The 19,066-nt window shown below is 36.9% G+C and overlaps 2 protein-coding genes across 2 annotated transcripts; both read right to left on the reverse strand.

Moving 5' to 3' along the window:
* On the reverse strand, positions 1 to 9,928 carry LOC129941674 (histone-lysine N-methyltransferase E(z)). The gene is made up of 9 exons (XM_056050368.1): positions 9,688 to 9,928; positions 9,508 to 9,626; positions 8,967 to 9,444; positions 8,747 to 8,907; positions 8,590 to 8,690; positions 8,346 to 8,532; positions 1,071 to 1,207; positions 581 to 1,010; positions 1 to 509 (listed from the first exon to the last, which is right to left on the reverse strand). Exons 1-9 carry the CDS (start codon positions 9,798 to 9,800, stop codon positions 100 to 102), a joined length of 2,136 nt encoding a protein of 711 aa, XP_055906343.1. The 5' UTR covers positions 9,801 to 9,928; the 3' UTR covers positions 1 to 99.
* A 2,298-nt stretch (positions 9,929 to 12,226) lies between these two features.
* Positions 12,227 to 17,283, reverse strand: LOC129939044 (uncharacterized). Its single transcript, XM_056046913.1, has 2 exons — positions 14,135 to 17,283; positions 12,227 to 14,039 (listed from the first exon to the last, which is right to left on the reverse strand). The coding sequence occupies exons 1-2, from the start codon at positions 17,281 to 17,283 to the stop codon at positions 12,227 to 12,229; spliced, it is 4,962 nt and encodes a 1,653-aa protein (XP_055902888.1).
* Positions 17,284 to 19,066: the final 1,783 nt, after the last annotated feature.

Genomic DNA, 19,066 nt, shown 5'->3' on the forward strand with positions numbered 1-19,066 from the left:
CATTCGTTTTAAAATTTTTTATGCATTATAGCTATATAATATTACTTTTGTTTCGTCTTTATTTTAAAATATTCAAAAAAAAAACAGTAGTTAAAATTTTTAAACGATCTCCATTTCTCGCTCAATTCCAACGAATTTTAATTGTTCTGTTGGCCCGTATCTATAATCGAAGAAGAGCTCCTCGCCCGGTTGAATGGCGCGCTTAGCGAAAATTCCAATCCTATGGTCACCAGTGACCATCATAACTTTTGCATAGCAGTTGGGATTAATCGAATGATTGGCGAAACGAATTTTGTTACCCTTTCGGGTGGCATCCACCACAAAGTCATTGTTCAAATTAAACAGAAAACTACACATATACTTGTCGTAGACTTTGCCTCGTCGATCAGCTTCATCCTGGGAAATAATCTCGCCACAATATTCTGAGATGAATTCGTTCTTTTGTGCGCCTTCCTTGAGAAAAATACCCCAACCGGCAACATCAGATGGCGCCATTAGCAGGTGTTTATCTGGAATTTAAAATCACCATCAGAACCACTTTAACTCTAGAAAGATAATTAATGTTTGCTTTTACACTTACGCAGCTGCCGTTGCACGCTAACGTTTTTGCAGGTTATTCTCGTCAAATTAAACTGATCGGCTCCGCATGTCTGACACAAATCTGGATCGCATTCGCGTACAGCCAAATAACACGGACATTGTTTTGTATTACATTGAGCTTTGCAACGACATCCGGGGAATCGATTTTGGCAATCGCTGCTACAATTACAAAACTTCTCGCAAAAGTTTTGAGTTTGAATACACGAGCAGCCGGCATCGCATGGGCCAGCATGATCGCAAGGTGTATAATTGTAGACATGATTTGAAGTGGAATCTTTTTTGAGTTGAATTTTTCTACAATGCAGTGACCAAAGACGTTGTTTCTTCTTCTTCTTTCGTGGTGGTGTGAAGTCCTGACGAAGTTCTTCAATAATCAAATCTGCTGCTTCTTTTTGGGCAAATTCGTAGACCTATGTGTAGCAAAGGTATGATTAAAAAAGTTTTACTTTACTTTTCTTATATTAATTTACCTGTTGACATGTTTTTGTAAGCATTGCTTGTGCAATGGCACAATAGTTCTTCAAAAAGACCTTATGAAGAGCACGGAATAGAGATTGGTCAGCACCGGTCCAATCGCATTTGGCATTGGATTTGTTCATCATGTCAGCTAAAACAGAAGTATTATTTTTTTTGTTAATGTGTGATTTAATCAATCATATAAAGTCAATTTTTGTATTTATTTATTTGTTTAAATCTACATAACTACATACTCGTAGTTTTCATCAATATATAATAATATTTATTAAATTTAAAAATAAAAATTGGTTGTTTTAATTATAACTAAAAACTTTAAACAAAAATCACTTAATCAACAAAATTAATTTTTGAACATATCTCTACTAAGGCATGTAAAATAAGATAAGGACACTAATGAATCTTGAAATAGGTTCTCTTTTTCCGAACAAGGTATAATGTAAAATTTGACTAAAGAGTCGTTCGAGTTAAGAGAAATTATTATTATTATCATTATTTATTAATTTAACAATAAATGTACAAATTAATACTCCACAGCCCAAAGCAGCGCTCCTGCTCCTGGGCCTTTCGGCTGAGATTTTACAAGAAAGAATTTGAGAAAAATGTTATTAAATAAAGATAAAATACGTTTTTTGGTTTAAAAAGGTGAATTTTTGAGGAATGGATATGAAACTCGATCATAGCCAGGGGTTTCCTTTTAACCGAATTTAAGGAATTTTCAAATTCTACAGTATTGATAGGTAAATTCTATAAGTTCTACAGATTTTGATGGTTGGAAGTTATTGTTATTATTGTTTATAGACAGATATTTAGATTCACAGAAGGGAGAAGAGACATTTGTGTCGCTCGAGTAGACTGACTAGCAATCGGAGAAATGTTCAGCAATTTTATTTGGTTCGGTTATAGTTGTCTGTATTATTTAATTTAATTAAAGGGGATAAGTAATTACCCGTCTTTATATCGGATCAAATTTTCTTACATGTAGTGTTGGGGTTTCAGATTGGCGGTAAAAGTGTAAAAGCTTACTAATTTTGCCTCTTTAGCTTTTCTGCCAAATTGTGCATTAGCTTTGCGATAGTTAATGAGATTAATGTCAGTTGGGTGTTTTATGAATAATCTCCACAAATGTTGTTTTTTATTACGTAGTGCGGCAAGGGACAACTATTTTCAACGGGGCGTAATTTGTTTGAGGGATGGATTTATTGGCGGTATATCTTAAACCTTTCATAATTGTTGCTACTTCTTTATTTATATTTTTTGATTGAGAGAATTTATTGAAGTATTCTAGTGAACTGGATTGAAACAGAGTCCAATCAGCTAGGTCAGTTTGGAAGTTAGGAGTTGGAGTGGATGTGTTGTTATGGTTTCCGAGACAGATGCAAGTGAATATGTTGAAGAGGGAAAAGTAAGGTCAACGTGTGTAAGTGTTGTGTGTGGATAAATAAGTCGGTCTGCCGTCGTTTAATAAGGAAGATCACAGTTGCTTAAGAAGTTTTCTATTTCCTTACCCCGAGCGTTTAGTGTGGGAGAGCCGCACAGGGAGCTTCACGAGTTGAAATCGCCTGTGAGGGTAACAGGATTGCTAATTGTTCTTAAAATGTTTTCCAAATCAGACGAAGAGAAGGGTTGGTGTGGGTGAATATAGAGGACATAACTGTAAGTTTGAAATTAAGTTGAATTTCGATTGCAATGACGGAGATGTTGGAAATAAAATGAAGAACCTTGTGTGGGATTAATTTGTACACCAAGATGCAAGTACCTTGTTTTGTAGTTGTTATTGTATCAAAATTAAGAAATAATGCTCATATTGTTTGGGGGCTTTAACTTGGTGTTGTGTTGGAGATGCGTTTCTTGAAGCCAAATAATTGCTGGTTTTTGGTCTTTTATTAAGATTTTAAGTTCAATATATTTGTTTAAATATCCTTTCAGATTCCATTGAAGAACTTTAAGGATTGATTTTTTGGTATGTAGAAGACGTGTGCGGTATAGATAGGACTATACCTTGAAAAATCTGATGATGTTAAGTTTGGTGTTTGATTTAGTAGAGTCTGTCTTCTCGATATTGAATCATTCAAGCTCTCTGTAGAGCTTAGATGATTCAACAACGAAATGAAAGAGTCAATGTTCGAGATTCCGATTACATGATTAGATGTCTCCATCATCGTCATCATCGGACATAGTGTGGATTTGATTGCTTATCAGTTTCAGTAGCCATTGCAATGGGTTTAACATGTATAATTGTTTTTTCGAGTTGGTTGTTGTTATTATTATTTTGTTTGTAGAGATTAAGACAAGAATTAACAGAGGTTGAGTTTAAGGTAGAAGGAGAGGAATATGTGGTTGTTGTGATTGAAGTGGTAGATGTAGGAGTTTTGTTTTTCTCTATCTGTTTTTTCGTTTGTTGAATTTATATTATTATTTGCCAGAGAGAGAGAGAGTTCAATGTTTGATTTGAGGTAGAGTGATAAATTCGGTTTAGAAAGGCGGCGAGGAACCGCAGGGAGATCGTTGTTAAGAGAGTGACTATTTTGAGTATTTTCTTTTGAAGTGGTGGAGCTGGTTGTAATTGTTGCGTTGACAGGTTGGAGCGATGGAGATTGAATTGAATTCTTGGTGATATAAGAGTAAGAGAATTGAGAGGATAAGAGAACTGGACATTGCTCGTCGTATATTTTTTATTGCATGAGACATGCTACATTTTTGTATGGTTTTTAGTTTAAGTATTTGGCTTGAATATAACGTTTGCATTGTCGTGAGGAGGCAGGGTTTGCACATAAGGTGCGAGTAAAACTGGTGGAAGCATGAGGGTTGAGGTTGCAGTTAACACACGTTTCAGAATCAGAACATCTTTTCATAGTATGTATGTCCAGGAACCAGACATTTTTTGCAGCGCTTAAATTTCGGATAATATTCTTGTACTAAAAAATTGTACCAGCCTACATTAACCGATACAGGGGACGGAAGAGGTCAAAAGTAAAGAGAAGGACACTAGTAGGTGTTGTAATGATTAAAAGCATCAAAACGATTGCCCGAAAGCACACGTGGCTTTAAGGCTATATTGGAATAGGTTTGTACTAATTTTTTTTTTTTTACACACTTGCACAAGAAAAAATAGAATGAAAGGAAGGGAGGTAGGTAGGAATAAAGAGAACTCTAACCAACTGAGAAAAGAGCAATCGCAAAACAATGTTAACGGCTTGAAGCTTAGTCGACAACTGTAGGAGAAATTACATTCATTTTAATTAAGAAATGGACAGTACATTTTTGAGCATAAAATATCGCCAAACATGGTACTGAACTATTGTATACGTTTCAAATATACAAGCCCTAATAACTGACGACTGTTATCATAATTAAGAGAAACTTCATTATCAGTAGAAAAACCACGAAGAGCAAAACTTAACATTTTCTTTTGAACTATTACCAATAGATTTGTGTGATTGACAGTGTAGACAGACAACAACCCACTATTCTAAAATAGGACGAATAAGAGAACAATATAAAGGTTTTACAGTGTAAGGATCTTTAAAATGTTTAGAAACCCAGCATTGTATTAGTTTTCGAAATAATTTGAATTAAAAATGGCCTCCAAGTCCTTTATTTCATTCACTTTTGACAAAGTCTGATTAACTTATTTGTAGTAATTCATGATGGGATTAAAAGTTCCACCACCATATGTCATAACAGTCTTTTTTTAGACTAAACAGAAGATCATTTTTTTGGCACTAGGTTTCAATTGACGTTAACATTTTCCTGAATAATTTACAATCGTTAATGGATTTTATTTTTAGAAACATCTTGTAATCTCATCAGGAAATAAAAGAAATCTACGGTGTCGCCAAATAAAGGGTAGTCAAATAACCCAACAATTACTCCCTTAAATATGTTTTTTAGTTGATATCCGAATACTAATCTGATTTTTGAAATTAGTGTGAAGATGAGTAAAAGGAGGATGACGACATAACTAATTTTAACAGTACAATCATACGTTCAAATTAAATTTGCAGTACAGCGCAGTGATTTGCGAAATTTTGCATTTTACTCTTAGTATTATGGATTCCAATAATGGCTCGCGTACACCTAATCCGTCATCAGCCGAATTTTCCTCGGCGTTGTCGGCCGATCGAACCAAACATATAGAAAGGAAAGAGGCGCTCTCGCCACACATCTGAAAACAACATCGTCCTATTACGCCCGATGACACCCAATAGTAAGCGATCAACCGACTTAATCCAAACATGTTTCGATTTTTCGTCAGTTGTCGGGTCAATTCATACCATAGGTAGGTAGAAAGGCGATCTCAAGGCAACCTAGCGCTGTATTGCGCCGTTTTGATACCAAAAACTCGTTTGACCTGTGATTGAAAGGGACAGATTTAAAGAGAAGCTTCATAGCGATTGTGTTAGAGCCATTTTGTCGCATTGAGAAAAAAGATTAGGTCTCTAATCTTTGTCTCAGATAGCTCATCAAGTTCGTGAAAGAATGCTTTTCCAAAGTATTTCATTCTAGTGTTTGCCAAAGCAGGACATTTGCAGAGGAAATAGATTATCGTTTCACTTTCTCTTTGGTCACTACAACTACGGCAAAAGGTGTTGTAGGAGATACCCAACTTCTCCGCATAAACTCCTATAGACCCATGTCGGGTACAAACCGCAACAATCCTGGCTATGTCTTGCCTTGGCCTGCACAGAAGATCGTTTGTATGGGTTTTATTATAAGTGGGCCATATCTTCCTAGATATAATGCAGTTGGGTAAATTGCTCCACCTTCGGTTTCATTCAGTTTGGTAGATAGAAAAGGTTTTACCCTTCATACCACCAAGAGGAATGTTAACCATTTCGGCAAGTGAGCTATGAAGGGCCGATCTTTGCCTGACTAGCTCGTCAGCCCGTTCATTTCCCACGATACCACTATGGCCCGGAACCCAGATCAGGGTGTCACCCAGATTAATATTCAGGCTCGTAAGCTCATCGCGACATTGCTGGACCAATTTAGTTGAGGATGTGGCCGAGTTAATGGCTTTGACAGCTGCCTGACTGTCTGTAAAGATAGCCGCATTTCGGTTTTGGTTTGGGCTTTGTTTAAGTATCTTACATGCCTCCCTCATTGCCAGCAGCTCAGCCTGAAAACGCTAGCAAAGTCAGGAAGCCTAAAGGATTTAGCTACATTTAGGGACTCAGAAAAGATCCCAGAACCAACTCCGCACTCCATCTTTGAGCCTTCAGTAAAGATGGTTGTGTCGAAACATATCGACACGATAATATCTGAGGGAATCAATTTCGTTGTGTTACTGTGACCATAAGGTTTTGACAACCAGCTGTTTGATTCCTTCCTATGTATTTAATAAAAAGGTCGATTGGAAGAAGATCCAAAATAACGTTTAAGGCGTCCGTTGGGCAAGTACGCATGGCCCTTGTGGTGCCCACGCAAGCTGTTCTCTGAACATTTTTTAGCTAATCAATATTATAGGCTTTGCTAAGAGCAGGCCACCACACAATCGACCCATATGTTAAGATTGGACGTACTACGGCTGTGTACGTCCATAAAATTCATACTATTAAGTTCACGAAAAAAAAAATAATGAATTAATTGTATATACAACAAGCCACCTCTCGGGATAAATTTTCAAAAACTTATAAACATCAGACACATTGCTAAACAATTATTCAGAGATGGAAATAGTGGATAGAGATGCAGTGGAACATCCGAGACAGTCGTTCAAATTGTTCCGACCCGATATCGACCGAAAATTCGGTTTTAGAGTACGCGAGCCGTAAGATGAATGCTATGTCTATTTCACAAATCTTTGACGTTAGGAAAAAAGGGCTTAAGTCAGGAGTTTGTGAAATGGACTAATAGCATGAGACGTTAATATCAAAACAAAAACTAATTTTTCTTTCGCATTGTCTAAAGACTAAGTTAATACAATTGCGTTGATAAAAAAGAATGTCACCGTTATCGACTTTGCTTTTAATAGTTTTTTTTTGTGAAGAGTAATGGTTTGATTTTTTTTTTCTTTAAACAATTGTATACACTTTATGGTGATACAGAAAATGTAGCCACAGTTTTCTTAGTAGCTCTCGCAAAGTGGCATAAATAAAAATGTATTTTGTATATGAATAAATTTACACTGAGCCTACAAAAAATGCTAAACAAAATGTTGACTCATGTAACTTTGTTTTTCCAGTGCCGATATAGGAGTTACCCTTGTTTTCAGTTTATGGAAATTTGAAAAAAAAAACCTTTTCTTTGGTTTGAGCTATCGAGAATTGAAGCTTACATAGCATTCTGGAGTATGCCAGGCTTGTGTAAGAATGTAAACTTTTATGAGTGAAATATTAAGTTATCAAATTTTGCAATTACTAATCATTTGACCTCAAAAGACTGCAATCATATTTCTCCAATCATTTGAGACTTCATGCATTCTTTGCGTTCAATTGATTTATTTAGTTGAAATAAATGGATGTCATTTTTAAGTTAAATTGAATAAATGATATATAATGATTACATTCTTTTACAAGCCTGATATCTTCCGGAAAGCTATCAGAAAGCTTCAATCCTGAATATTGATAGATCAAACATATTAATATTAACTTTGTGAAGATCACACAAAAAATTTATATTTTTTTTTCAAGACCTGCAAAATCCTTAAGAGTGTTTACTTAAAAAAGAGCAAATAACTTATTCCAGAACATAAAGACTTAGATTTTAATTCTGATTTCATTACTTTAAGTTCCAATATAAACTGCGAAGGAAAATTTAGGATAGGGGCGGGAAAGACATGACTTAATTTTAGGGTCGTGTATTCCGGCCACAAGTTAGGCAAACATTTGTGGCGAATGACAAGCAGGAGTATAACGGTTAGAAGGGATTTCCATTAGGGGTAAGTGTAAGAGATATCGGGCGATAGACTTGTCTACCGATTCTAAGGCATGGTGTGGATCCATGATCCATCCTACCAGTAAGACGCCGAAAAAAAGAGCTAGTTATGAAGTTGGTTTTGTGGCGAGGTGGTGTCCGATGGAGGAGCCAAATCTCTCGATGATCTATACCACCAGAAATTCCAATACTTCTTTCCTTTTCCTCAATCCTATTTCAGTTCCTAATTGTATTTTGATTTGAGCCTAACTTATTCCTAATCTGGTATCCATTCCCCATTCACTTCAGATCACTTTCCTTCCCGATTCCATTACGTCCAATTCTCAACATTCTATATAAAATTTCTTCCCTTTGCCTCTCTTCCAAAACATAATGTAACCATAGATACTCACTTATCATGGAATTTATTTCAGCTGATGATGCGGTTATGCTGGGATTTCCAGAATCTTTGTTCTCAGCATTGAACTCTTTATTGCTATACTGACTGTTACTATCATTGCTATCTTCCGAGCTAATTTCATTTCCAGAATCTGCTGCCTGAGATTTACTATCGGCAGCAAGTTTTTCTTTCATTCCTTCCTAAAACGAAACAAAAAGGTTAAATTATTTATAAGGATATGGTATATAAAACCTTACCAAAAGCATATAACAAGTATTTCCACAAGGATCTGTGAAGGGCTTTAATTCAGGAAATCTGCGCTTCTGTAAATTTGGCCCTGCATGACTCGACTGAAGACCTTAAAACAAAAGAATTCTAAATTTCTTAACTAAAACATTCAATTCCATAACTTACGGTGGAGAAAACAATCATATTTGAAACACCGTCTGCAAAAGAGTGTATGGAAGGAGTGCAGTGTCTTTTCCCTTGATACACTTTCTGCCTTCTCTCCATCCACATTGGGAGTACACTCTTGTGGTCGCTCGGGATCCTGTCGTTCTGTGAGCTCGATATATCTATAACGAGCATGAAATTATAGAATACAAACAAAAGATGTAAAACAGATAAAATTTACTTTTCTTTCAGCTCTTGTGGTGTTCCCTTGTCTGCAAAATTGGCACTTATTGCATGGAATATAATTGGACGTGGAAAGGCGAGTTTCTCCACTGCAGACGAAATTGTGTCTTTGGGCTTTTCGTCTTTAACTTCCGGATCTTTCACAACATCTTCATCTGGTTTAGCTGATGACTCAGTTCCTTCTTCATTGTCCTCCGAATAGTTTTTCATCAGAGCATGAACCAACTCAATAAATATCGTGTCATCCATGAACGATGGATCTTTGTCCCCATGAACTTTGCCATCGTAGTTCTTTATCAGTTCCTCAATGAACTTGCCATCTTGGTCGAGAACTTCGTCGCCCATGTACGGGATGTTGTGCAAAACGGTTTCATCCTCGACCATGAAGTTCTGCTGCGTTGGTGCCCAGGTGTACATGGTTGGAATGGGTGTAACGGCATTGATTATGCAAATGGGAACTTTTTGGGGTGTTGTACCTTATGAAGAGCAATTGAAAACGTTAAAGTTAGTGTACCGATTTTGAAGTTTGTAATACCTACCATCGCTGGTAGTAACCTCGGCATTTTTCATGCAGTCAATGTGCGGTGTATCGATTGGTTGTGGATCCCATACTTTGGATTCGCACCATATTTCCTGTTCATCATAATTGTGCTCATCCCTATACATAGAATATATTTGTTCAAGGAACAGTAGAATTTTAACAAAGTTTAATAGTTTACCAATTTTTAATCCACAATTCTTTGATTTCATCAGCTCGCTTGTATCGTTTCTTTTGACGGATTTTTAGGTATTCTATTTTTACACGCCTTTTCCATTCTAAAGATACTTTCATGTCGTTGCTTGCAATTTTAAGTTAATTTAATACCTTTACAAGGGAACTGAAATTTTTGTTGAAAAAGAAAAGAATTAACTTCTTTTCCGAGACACAAAAACTAAAACCCACAAAACTAGTCCCGCCAAATGCACAACACATTCAATTCAAATGTCAAAATTTTGCAAGACAACGAAACCAGTTTGATTCGTTAAATTTTACGGAGGCGTGTTTACGGATGTAGCAAATCTTTTAATTTTGTGTATTTATTTTGCAGGGATTGGATTTTAGGATATTAGGATGACGGATAGATCATCCAACCGGTTATAGAATAAATTGCGCTTTTATGGTTGGCTTACAATGTTTTGATCTTTCAAACTTAAATATCGAAATTTATAAAAGCACCCTGGTTTGATGGAAATTAAAAGGCTCAGCTTTCCTTTAATGCAGCAAGCATTTTCACACGTGGTATTTTTTATTTGATAAATATGCGCAAATAAATAATAATTATCACAGTTTTAGGACAGGGAACATTTTTTTATATTTTAAATTAATTATTGACACACCTAAGGGTTTTGCTTTAAAGGCGGATCGATTTTAAAGTTAAATAAAACAAGTTGTATATGAGATATCAATGAGGTTTCTAGCTTCTATGTTTTATTGACTTTGGCGCATAAATCGGTCTGAATTTGATCGATGGCATCGATTATGTTGTCATTGAGCGTCCCGGCTTATTTGAGTAGACCTGCGTCTTTAAAAAGCCTCACAAGAAAAAGTTTTGGTACAAAATTAACGTCGCGTCAGCGCGAAATAATCATGTCATGAAACCACTCAGGCAGACTATCAAACTCTGTGACACAAGTCCTGTTGAAACCATATGTGTTCGATGCCATCCAATTTAGGCCACAAAAAGTTGGTGATCAGTTTGGAAGGCTAACCACGTACTGCTTTAAAATGGCGTAAAACGCACATCGTTTCTATACAAAAAAAAAACATTTGTATAATAGTTTTCTTATTTGCGCATTTGGCTCTACGCTGTCACTTGCAGTGATGATTTGTCCTAAGTGACTGATTAAAAGAAGATATTTCGACCAAAAGTAAAAGAAATGATATGGCCACCAGGATCTGTCAGAATCAAGTCGTCGGTATGAGAAAACCCTATAGATATGAGGGGCATCTACTAAGCTAGTTGGTACGTAGCCAAGACATTTTGATTGGTTAAATTCATAAAGCTAGTTGAATTTTACTACGTATACACTAGGTTTTTGAATATTTCCATGGACTCTAGTTCGATCCATATTCGCATAGAAAAACCCCTCTTGTGGTTTTGGTGAAATAATATTAAATAAATAATTAAAAAAAAAATTATAACGACAATAATAAAGCAGCTTTTTAGTTTGTGTTTTGACACAAACTAGACGATCACCTCAAATCAATTCCTTTGTTAGTGTCACAAGGAATTATAGGTAACTGCGCGGACATTCAACTAAATCGTTGAATAATTCTTTAAGTGCAAGAGGGAGAAAAATTTAATCAAGGTGAATAAATGTTTCCTGTGTATTGGTTTATTTCATTAATTACTTTCGGAGTTCTTATGTTCGCCATGTTTAGGCAACAAACGATCTAACTATTTGGTTTCAAAAAAGTTTTTTTGAAAATGCTACAAAAATATCGAGTGCAGCTTCGGCTGTGCGGCACGTAGCGCCTTCCTGTTAAAATAAAATGATGCCAATATTCTTCTTTTCAATTTTGTGAAAAAAAATTCGTTCAACAGGCCCGATAACGATTGCCATTGACGTAACGGCCACTTGTAGCTCATTTTCGAAGAAAAATGGCTCAAATATGACTATGGACTAAAATTTGGACCAAACAGTAAATCGGTTTGGGTGTATCGACTTTTCATGTATACCCGTTGTTTAAGAATTTAAATTTAAATTAGGAAAACGCCAAAAATCAAAAAACGTTATAAATTATTTAATTTCCAAAATTTAAATCATTGCAAACAAATCAAGAAAGAACAATTAATTTTGCGACTGGCTGGTTTGGTGGTTGCTAGAAAAGAGAAAGATTCTATCATCTTTAATTGAAGCCAACCCATATGCATCACTTGCTAAAACCAGTATTTTGCACACGATACCAATATCAAAGGTATTACCTATGTACCATTGCGGTTTATTCTTTTTCTTAAATGCAACGGTCTTAGCAAGCAATGCATAGATTATGTAGGTATGTAATATGTTTACAAAAAATAAGTTAACAACAAAAAATATATCATAAACAGCTTCCGTCATACCAAAACCAATACAGTAGATAGAGCATAGGGCAATTACAAAATGTTTGGCAATTTAAACAAAATTAAAATTAAATTAAATTATATAATGATTTAAACATTAATAAATAAGACATATGTATATATGTATGAATAAAAATAATATCAGCTTCGTTTCTCAACATGCCGCCCCCGCTGAAGGAATTTCAGGACATGGCAAGAGGGCAAGTTTGGTTATAGGGCGCATGAAAGTGCCTCGTTTGGTGCGCAATGTAACCACCCGTACGTGTCCATCTTCACCTGGATGAACTGCGGTTATTCTTCCTAAGGACCATAGGGATGGTGGCATGTTAGATTCCTTCAGAATGACCATGTCACCAACTTCAAAATCTCTTAGGTCTTCTCTCCATTTTGGTCGCTGCTGCAAAGATGTGAGGTAGTCGGTATGCCACCTTCGCCAGAAGCCTTGCATCATATTTTGTAGTAGCTGCCATCTTCCCAATCGATTAATGGGTAATTCCAAATAACTTGGCTCAGGAATCGCCGTGTAAGGTCTACCTATAAGAAAGTGAGCAGGCGTTAATGGATCAAGATCTGAATCGGAAGAAGCACAAAGGGGCCTAGAATTTAAAAGGGCTTCGATTTGGGCTAGCAAGGTACACATTTCTTCAAAGGTAAGGACACTATCACCAACTACTCGCCGAAGATGTTGTTTTACTAATTTAACCCCCGCTTCCCAAAGCCCACCAAAGTGAGGGCTGTGAGGAGGAATAAACTTCCAATCGATGCTTTCTCCAGCCAACATTTCTGCAACCCTTTGGTTGTGATTTTGGGACTGCACCAGTTTATACATGTCTGATAGCACACGAGCCGCTCCTTGAAAGTTCGTACCATTATCGGAATACAAAACGCTGCATCTACCACGCCTGGCGATAAATCTTTTTAGGGCAGCCAAAAAGGCGTCTGTGGTCAGGTCCGATACTAATTCAAGGTGCAGCGCCTTAGTTGTCATACAGACAAATAATGAAATATACCCTTTGGACAACGTTGGTTTCCTTCCTCTAGATGAACGAAGAGTTATCGGGCCAGCGTAATCACATCCTGTGTGGGCGAAAGCAAATGATGGATTTACGCGAGATGATGGTAAATTTCCCATAAGCTGCGTTGATGTAATTTTCCGTTGACGAAAACACGTATGACAGTCATGAACTAGTTTTCGAATAAGATTTCTGCTTCCGAGGATCCAAAACTCCTGGCGAATCAGTGCAAAAAGTCCAGAAACACCGATATGTAAAAAGTTCCTGTGAGCATCTAAGAGAATTAACAGAGTTATTGGATGATTTTTAGGCAGGATAATAGGGTGTCTAATCGCGAAGGGAACGTTTTTAGCATTTGAAATTCTACCACCGACACGCAATAAACCGACGACATCAATAAAAGGCGAAAGCGAACACAATTTTGAGGCCTTGTCAACACAACGGTCAGTCTTAAGAGTTTTGATTTCTCTAAGAAACTCTCTTTGAGTCCACTTGAGGCAGATTATTTTACCAAGGCGTAGCTCTGAGAGCGAAAGATATCCACACCTTCTATCACCTTTAGGCAAACGGCAAAAATAGATGAAGCGACGAATATAGCAAACTATTCTCACAATTTTCCTCCAACTAGAAATTTTAAGCGAAATTTTGTCAAGAAAATGCTCCACCGCAACCGAAACGTGAACTGTATGGACTTTCTTCCTTTCTTCAGGAATATCTTCTATTTCAGTTTCACAATGATTTGGCCACTCATCAATACTATGAACCAGCCATTCTGGCCCGTTCCACCACAATTTGTGTTCCATCAAATCCTTAGGCGAGAGGCCCCGCGAAGCACAATCAGCAGGGTTTTCAGATGAACTGACATGACTCCAAGACGAGCGAGGTAACGAAGACAATATTTCAGAGGTACGATTCGCTACAAACGTACTCCATTTTCGTGGCGAGGATGAAAGCCTATTAAACGACACAAAAGGAGACTCCCACAAAGTTCCAGGCGTGGAATAGACAACTGCTTTACTGGAGCAACTCGAGTCTTGGCGGCGACTAACTTCACTTCAACACCATCTTCCGAACAACTACGACAGTAAACCACCGCAGAATAAGCCTTTTCCGAAGCATCCGAAAAACCTATTAACTCCAAGCTTTTAGAATTTTGGGTAAACCTTCGAAAAATCCTAAAGTTTTCAAAATAGGTCAAATTCTCCCGATACAGCTTCCATTTTTCTGCGATTTCAAAGGGCAAAGGATCATCCCAATCAATTTTCGTCTTTGCGGTCCACAGCTCCTGAAACAGTATTTTCAACAAAATAGTGGAAGGAGCCAAAAACCCCAAAGGATCAAAAACCTTTGCAACCTCTGAAAGTAGTTTTCGTTTTGTAGGCACAAAGTGTTCGGGTAAACTAATTTTGTACGTAAAGGTGTCATGATACGGGTTCCAAACCAAACCGAGAACCTTGGTGCACGCAGAAGAACTATCCAAATCCAGTGAAACAACTTCTTTACAGTCGATGTCACGCAATATTTCCCAACAATTAGAGCTCCACTTGCTGAGCTCAAGACCTCCACACGACAACATCTCGACGATCTGCTTCTTCAGCTCCAAAGTCTCCGACAGCGAATCAGCCCCCGTCATTAGGTCATCAACATACATGTCATGCAAAACTGCATGTGATGCTAAGGGAAACTGGTGTTTGTAATCAAACGCTATTTGACGGAGAACTTTCATGGACAAATATGGAGCAGGTGAAGTACCATATGTTACCGTAGCCAAACGAAAATGCGATATTGGACTATCAGGGGATTCTCTCCAAACTATCCTCTGAAAATCCCGATGCTTTGGATGCACCCAAATTTGCCGAAACATTTTAACAATGTCAGCACAAAATACGAAACGGTGAAGACGAAAACGAATACAAACGTTAACCAAATTTCGTTGAAGAGGAGTTCCTATATGAAGCATTTCATTAAGAGAACAGTTTTTGGTATCTTTATGAGACCCATCAAAAACAACACGAATTTTGTTTGTGATCACAGCGTGATGTGGCAAATAGAAAACACTTCCCGACGTAGGTTCTATTTTCTCATCAGGGATACGCTCCATGTGTCCCAGATTCAAATAAGTCTGCATGAACTTGCAGTATTCCACTTGTAGGTCTTTATCACGCGAAAACCGGCGTTCCATTGCGAGAAGTCTAGACAAAGCTCCAGATATGGAGTTAGCAAACTTAACATGGTCTTGTCGAAAAGGAAGTTCTACCATGTACTTATTATCAGGTGTACGAGTTAGAGTTTTTGAAAAGTTTTCATCTACCTCATCTTCAATTACTCTAAAGGAAGAACTAGGAGGTACCTCTTCAATTTCCCAAAAGGATTTCAAAATAACATCAAGGTCAACACCTGCGTGCAATGAAACTAACGAATTTCCTGGCAAACAACCCGTTACAACCCATCCAAACAATGTCTCATGAGCAACCACCTTTCCCTCTGGATCTGAACGATGATCACTTAGCAGAATACTCCAAGCCTTGTCAGCCCCCAACAAAACATCAATGGGACCTGGGTTTTTGAATCCTACGTCCGCTAGCAAAAGATCGTCAAGAAAAGTGAAATTGCTGGCTTCCAACGAAAGCGATGGCGTTTGGGAAGTTATTTGGTTGAGAATATATGCCTCAACTTGCATAGTATGTGAGTTAATGCGGGATTTTAATTTTAACTCAGCAGCACCTTGAGTCACACCAGCTTCAACAGACGAAATCCCGGATATTGGTAAACGAGCATGAGAACGACGTAGACCAAGTCTTTTCACCAAACTATCAGTTACGAACGAAACCTGAGAACCACTATCCAACAAAACGCGAACGAGATGAGTCTTTCCAGAAACGTCATACACTTTTACAACAGCGGTTGGTAATATAACCGAAGAACGCGAACCATTTTGCATATGGTTGCTTACGACAGAAGCTGAGCCTTGCGTAGGATCAACGGCATTAGCTGTGCTTGGGTTATCTAAGTGCACCAAGCTATGGTGTCGAGAATTGCATGACGTACAACGTGCTTTCGATCGACATCGATTCGACGAATGTTTAGTACCGAGGCAGTTATAGCATAATCGTTGATCTCGAGCGAAATTACGACGGGAACTAACCGACATTGAAATAAAATCTGGACATTGTGGAAGATAATGTTCACCTTTACATTTTGGACATGAGGTATTTACTACGGCGAGGCTTTTTATATTCGAAGAATTTGACGTACGAGAGTTCTTGACGCGAGAAGTTTTCGGATCGCTAGCTTCTAAGGCATTAGAACGCTTTTCTAGAAAATCAAGAAGGTCTTTAATCGTAGACTCTTCCGACATTTTGTTTTCTAAAGCCCAAGCTTTTTTAGTTTCAGAGTCTGTTTTATTTATCAATAAATAAACAAGCCACGGATCCCTACCTTCCGACTTAACCGCTTCAAGACCACGAATAACTTCATCAGCTTTATCCACTAGCTTACGCAATTGAGAGCCATCACACGACCCGACGTTTGGCAATTTTAAGAATTGTTCGATAAGACAATTTATTATAAAAAGTGGTTTATCATAACGATTTTCTAATTTCTCCCAAGCTAGCTGGTAATTGGAATCCGAAATGCTAACACCGTTCAAAAGATTAAAAGCGTCCTCGCGCAAAACCGACTTCAAGTACCTAAACTTTTGAGCACTCGAAAGTTTTGTGTTGCAGTCCACCGTTTGCAAGAACACATCGCGAAAACCTGGCCATTCCCGATAATCCCCGGAAAACGGTGTAATGTGCATAGGTTGCAGCTTTATATTAGTAGGGTTTTTATCTAACTGGCCTAACCGATCTACCAATTCGGCTTGGGAAGAAACTAATTCCTTCAACGAAACGTTCGTTTCCCCATTGCTTTCCACTGAAGTAATGTCTTTTAAACGTTTTAACAGAGCACACTTGGCTACTATATATTTCGATTCTAAAATCTCAAACTCAGGTTCTGGATCAACGTAACCCTCTTCAGCATGAAATTCAAAAAGAGCCGATTGAGAACTACAAATGTCTTTAAAGGCCTTCTCTAACCTTTCCAAACGCACATTCAATTTTAAACTATTGGTACTTTCAGGAATTTCTTGCGCGTATGTATATACTCTAGTAATGGAGCCTTTGTAATGTCCACGAGCTTGTTTTAAAAACTCCATTTTGGCATTTAGAAATACCTTTTCTTATGCGTTTCTAACAAACAAAAAAAAAACGATTTTTTAAAGTCTAACAGCTCACAATGCACAAAATTCTCTTATTATGGTTCCAGCAACAGTAATCAACAGATAACAGCAGCAGCAAATCGAGCCCCCCCAAAAAAAAATCATCCATGAAAGCGCAGTGGAGCACCAGGCAAAAATCAGATTTCTGCGATATACTTATCTGTGTATAGGAATCCCAGGTCTAAGAACCACCAACCAAAAAAAACGAAAAGCCGATTCCAAATATCCAGGAACGAAGGACCAATTTTGTTTAAGAATTTAAATTTAAATTAGGAAAACGCCAAAAATCAAAAAACGTTATAAATTATTTAATTTCCAAAATTTAAATCATTGCAAACAAATCAAGAAAGAACAATTAATTTTGCGACTGGCTGGTTTGGTGGTTGCTAGAAAAGAGAAAGATTCTATCATCTTTAATTGAAGCCAACCCATATGCATCACTTGCTAAAACCAGTATTTTGCACACGATACCAATATCAAAGGTATTACCTATGTACCATTGCGGTTTATTCTTTTTCTTAAATGCAACGGTCTTAGCAAGCAATGCATAGATTATGTAGGTATGTAATATGTTTACAAAAAATAAGTTAACAACAAAAAATATATCATAAACAGCTTCCGTCATACCAAAACCAATACAGTAGATAGAGCATAGGGCAATTACAAAATGTTTGGCAATTTAAACAAAATTAAAATTAAATTAAATTATATAATGATTTAAACATTAATAAATAAGACATATGTATATATGTATGAATAAAAATAATATCAGCTTCGTTTCTCAACACCCGTGGAAAATAAAACCTTTTTTTCAATGATTTAACTGTGTTGCCTTGCGTAAATATTTCAAACCTTTTAAAAAAGTCAAAAATATACTCACTGCATTAAAGGAAAGTTCCCCCAAACATATGTACAATTTTATGTGGAAAAAATAAGTATGTTGAAGATTTTCAGTCAATTAGTTTATAGTTTGTATTTCTTATGAAAAAAAACAAAGTTAAATACCCATTCAATATTTTTCCAAATTTATTTCAATATGTTATTTCTCTTAAGTAAAAGAGTTGAAAGTATTCATAGAAAATTCATTTGTGCACGACATCTTATCCGGCTCAAATCTGTTCCAAGCGTGGATAAGTTATGTATATGAACCTTTATTTTTGCAAAACCCAACTGTCAAATCTATACGGGACATTTTTTCTGCAGGGTACATAAGTTTATCTCACGATATCCTTGAGTTGATTAAAGAAGAATCAATTTTGACTTTTGATAAAATCAGTAAAAACATATTTAAAATGCCAAGAACAGGCGGGATACATTTTTTTCTACTCGTCAGCTTGATCTTGTATCAGTGTAAACCATAATGTAGTCTGAGCAATGCCCAATTCTTCAGAACGTGGTGGAATTGACTGATTTGGATCGTTTACAACAGACTTCTGAGCGGCAGTGATATTTTTTTAACTTCTACCAATCGTTGTCTCACTAATGCTCCGATTAGGATTATGATAGAATCCTCCTCCTCCTGATACTACTGCTCCTGTGGCTGCTTTTCCGTTGCAGTGTTATTTATATGTTACTCTTTATTGTATACATTTCCATTTGCAGTCTGGGTAATATCATTCGACAGCGACAGTGTTGTTTTACTCTTGACATTCCCATTTGTGACGCAAAATTCCACTTTAAATAATTGTGCCGTTTGCTGAGGGCTTAGACTTTATTCCAT

This window comes from Eupeodes corollae, chromosome 1 (genome assembly GCF_945859685.1).
Source record: "Eupeodes corollae chromosome 1, idEupCoro1.1, whole genome shotgun sequence".
Taxonomy (NCBI): Eukaryota; Metazoa; Arthropoda; class Insecta; order Diptera; family Syrphidae; genus Eupeodes; species Eupeodes corollae.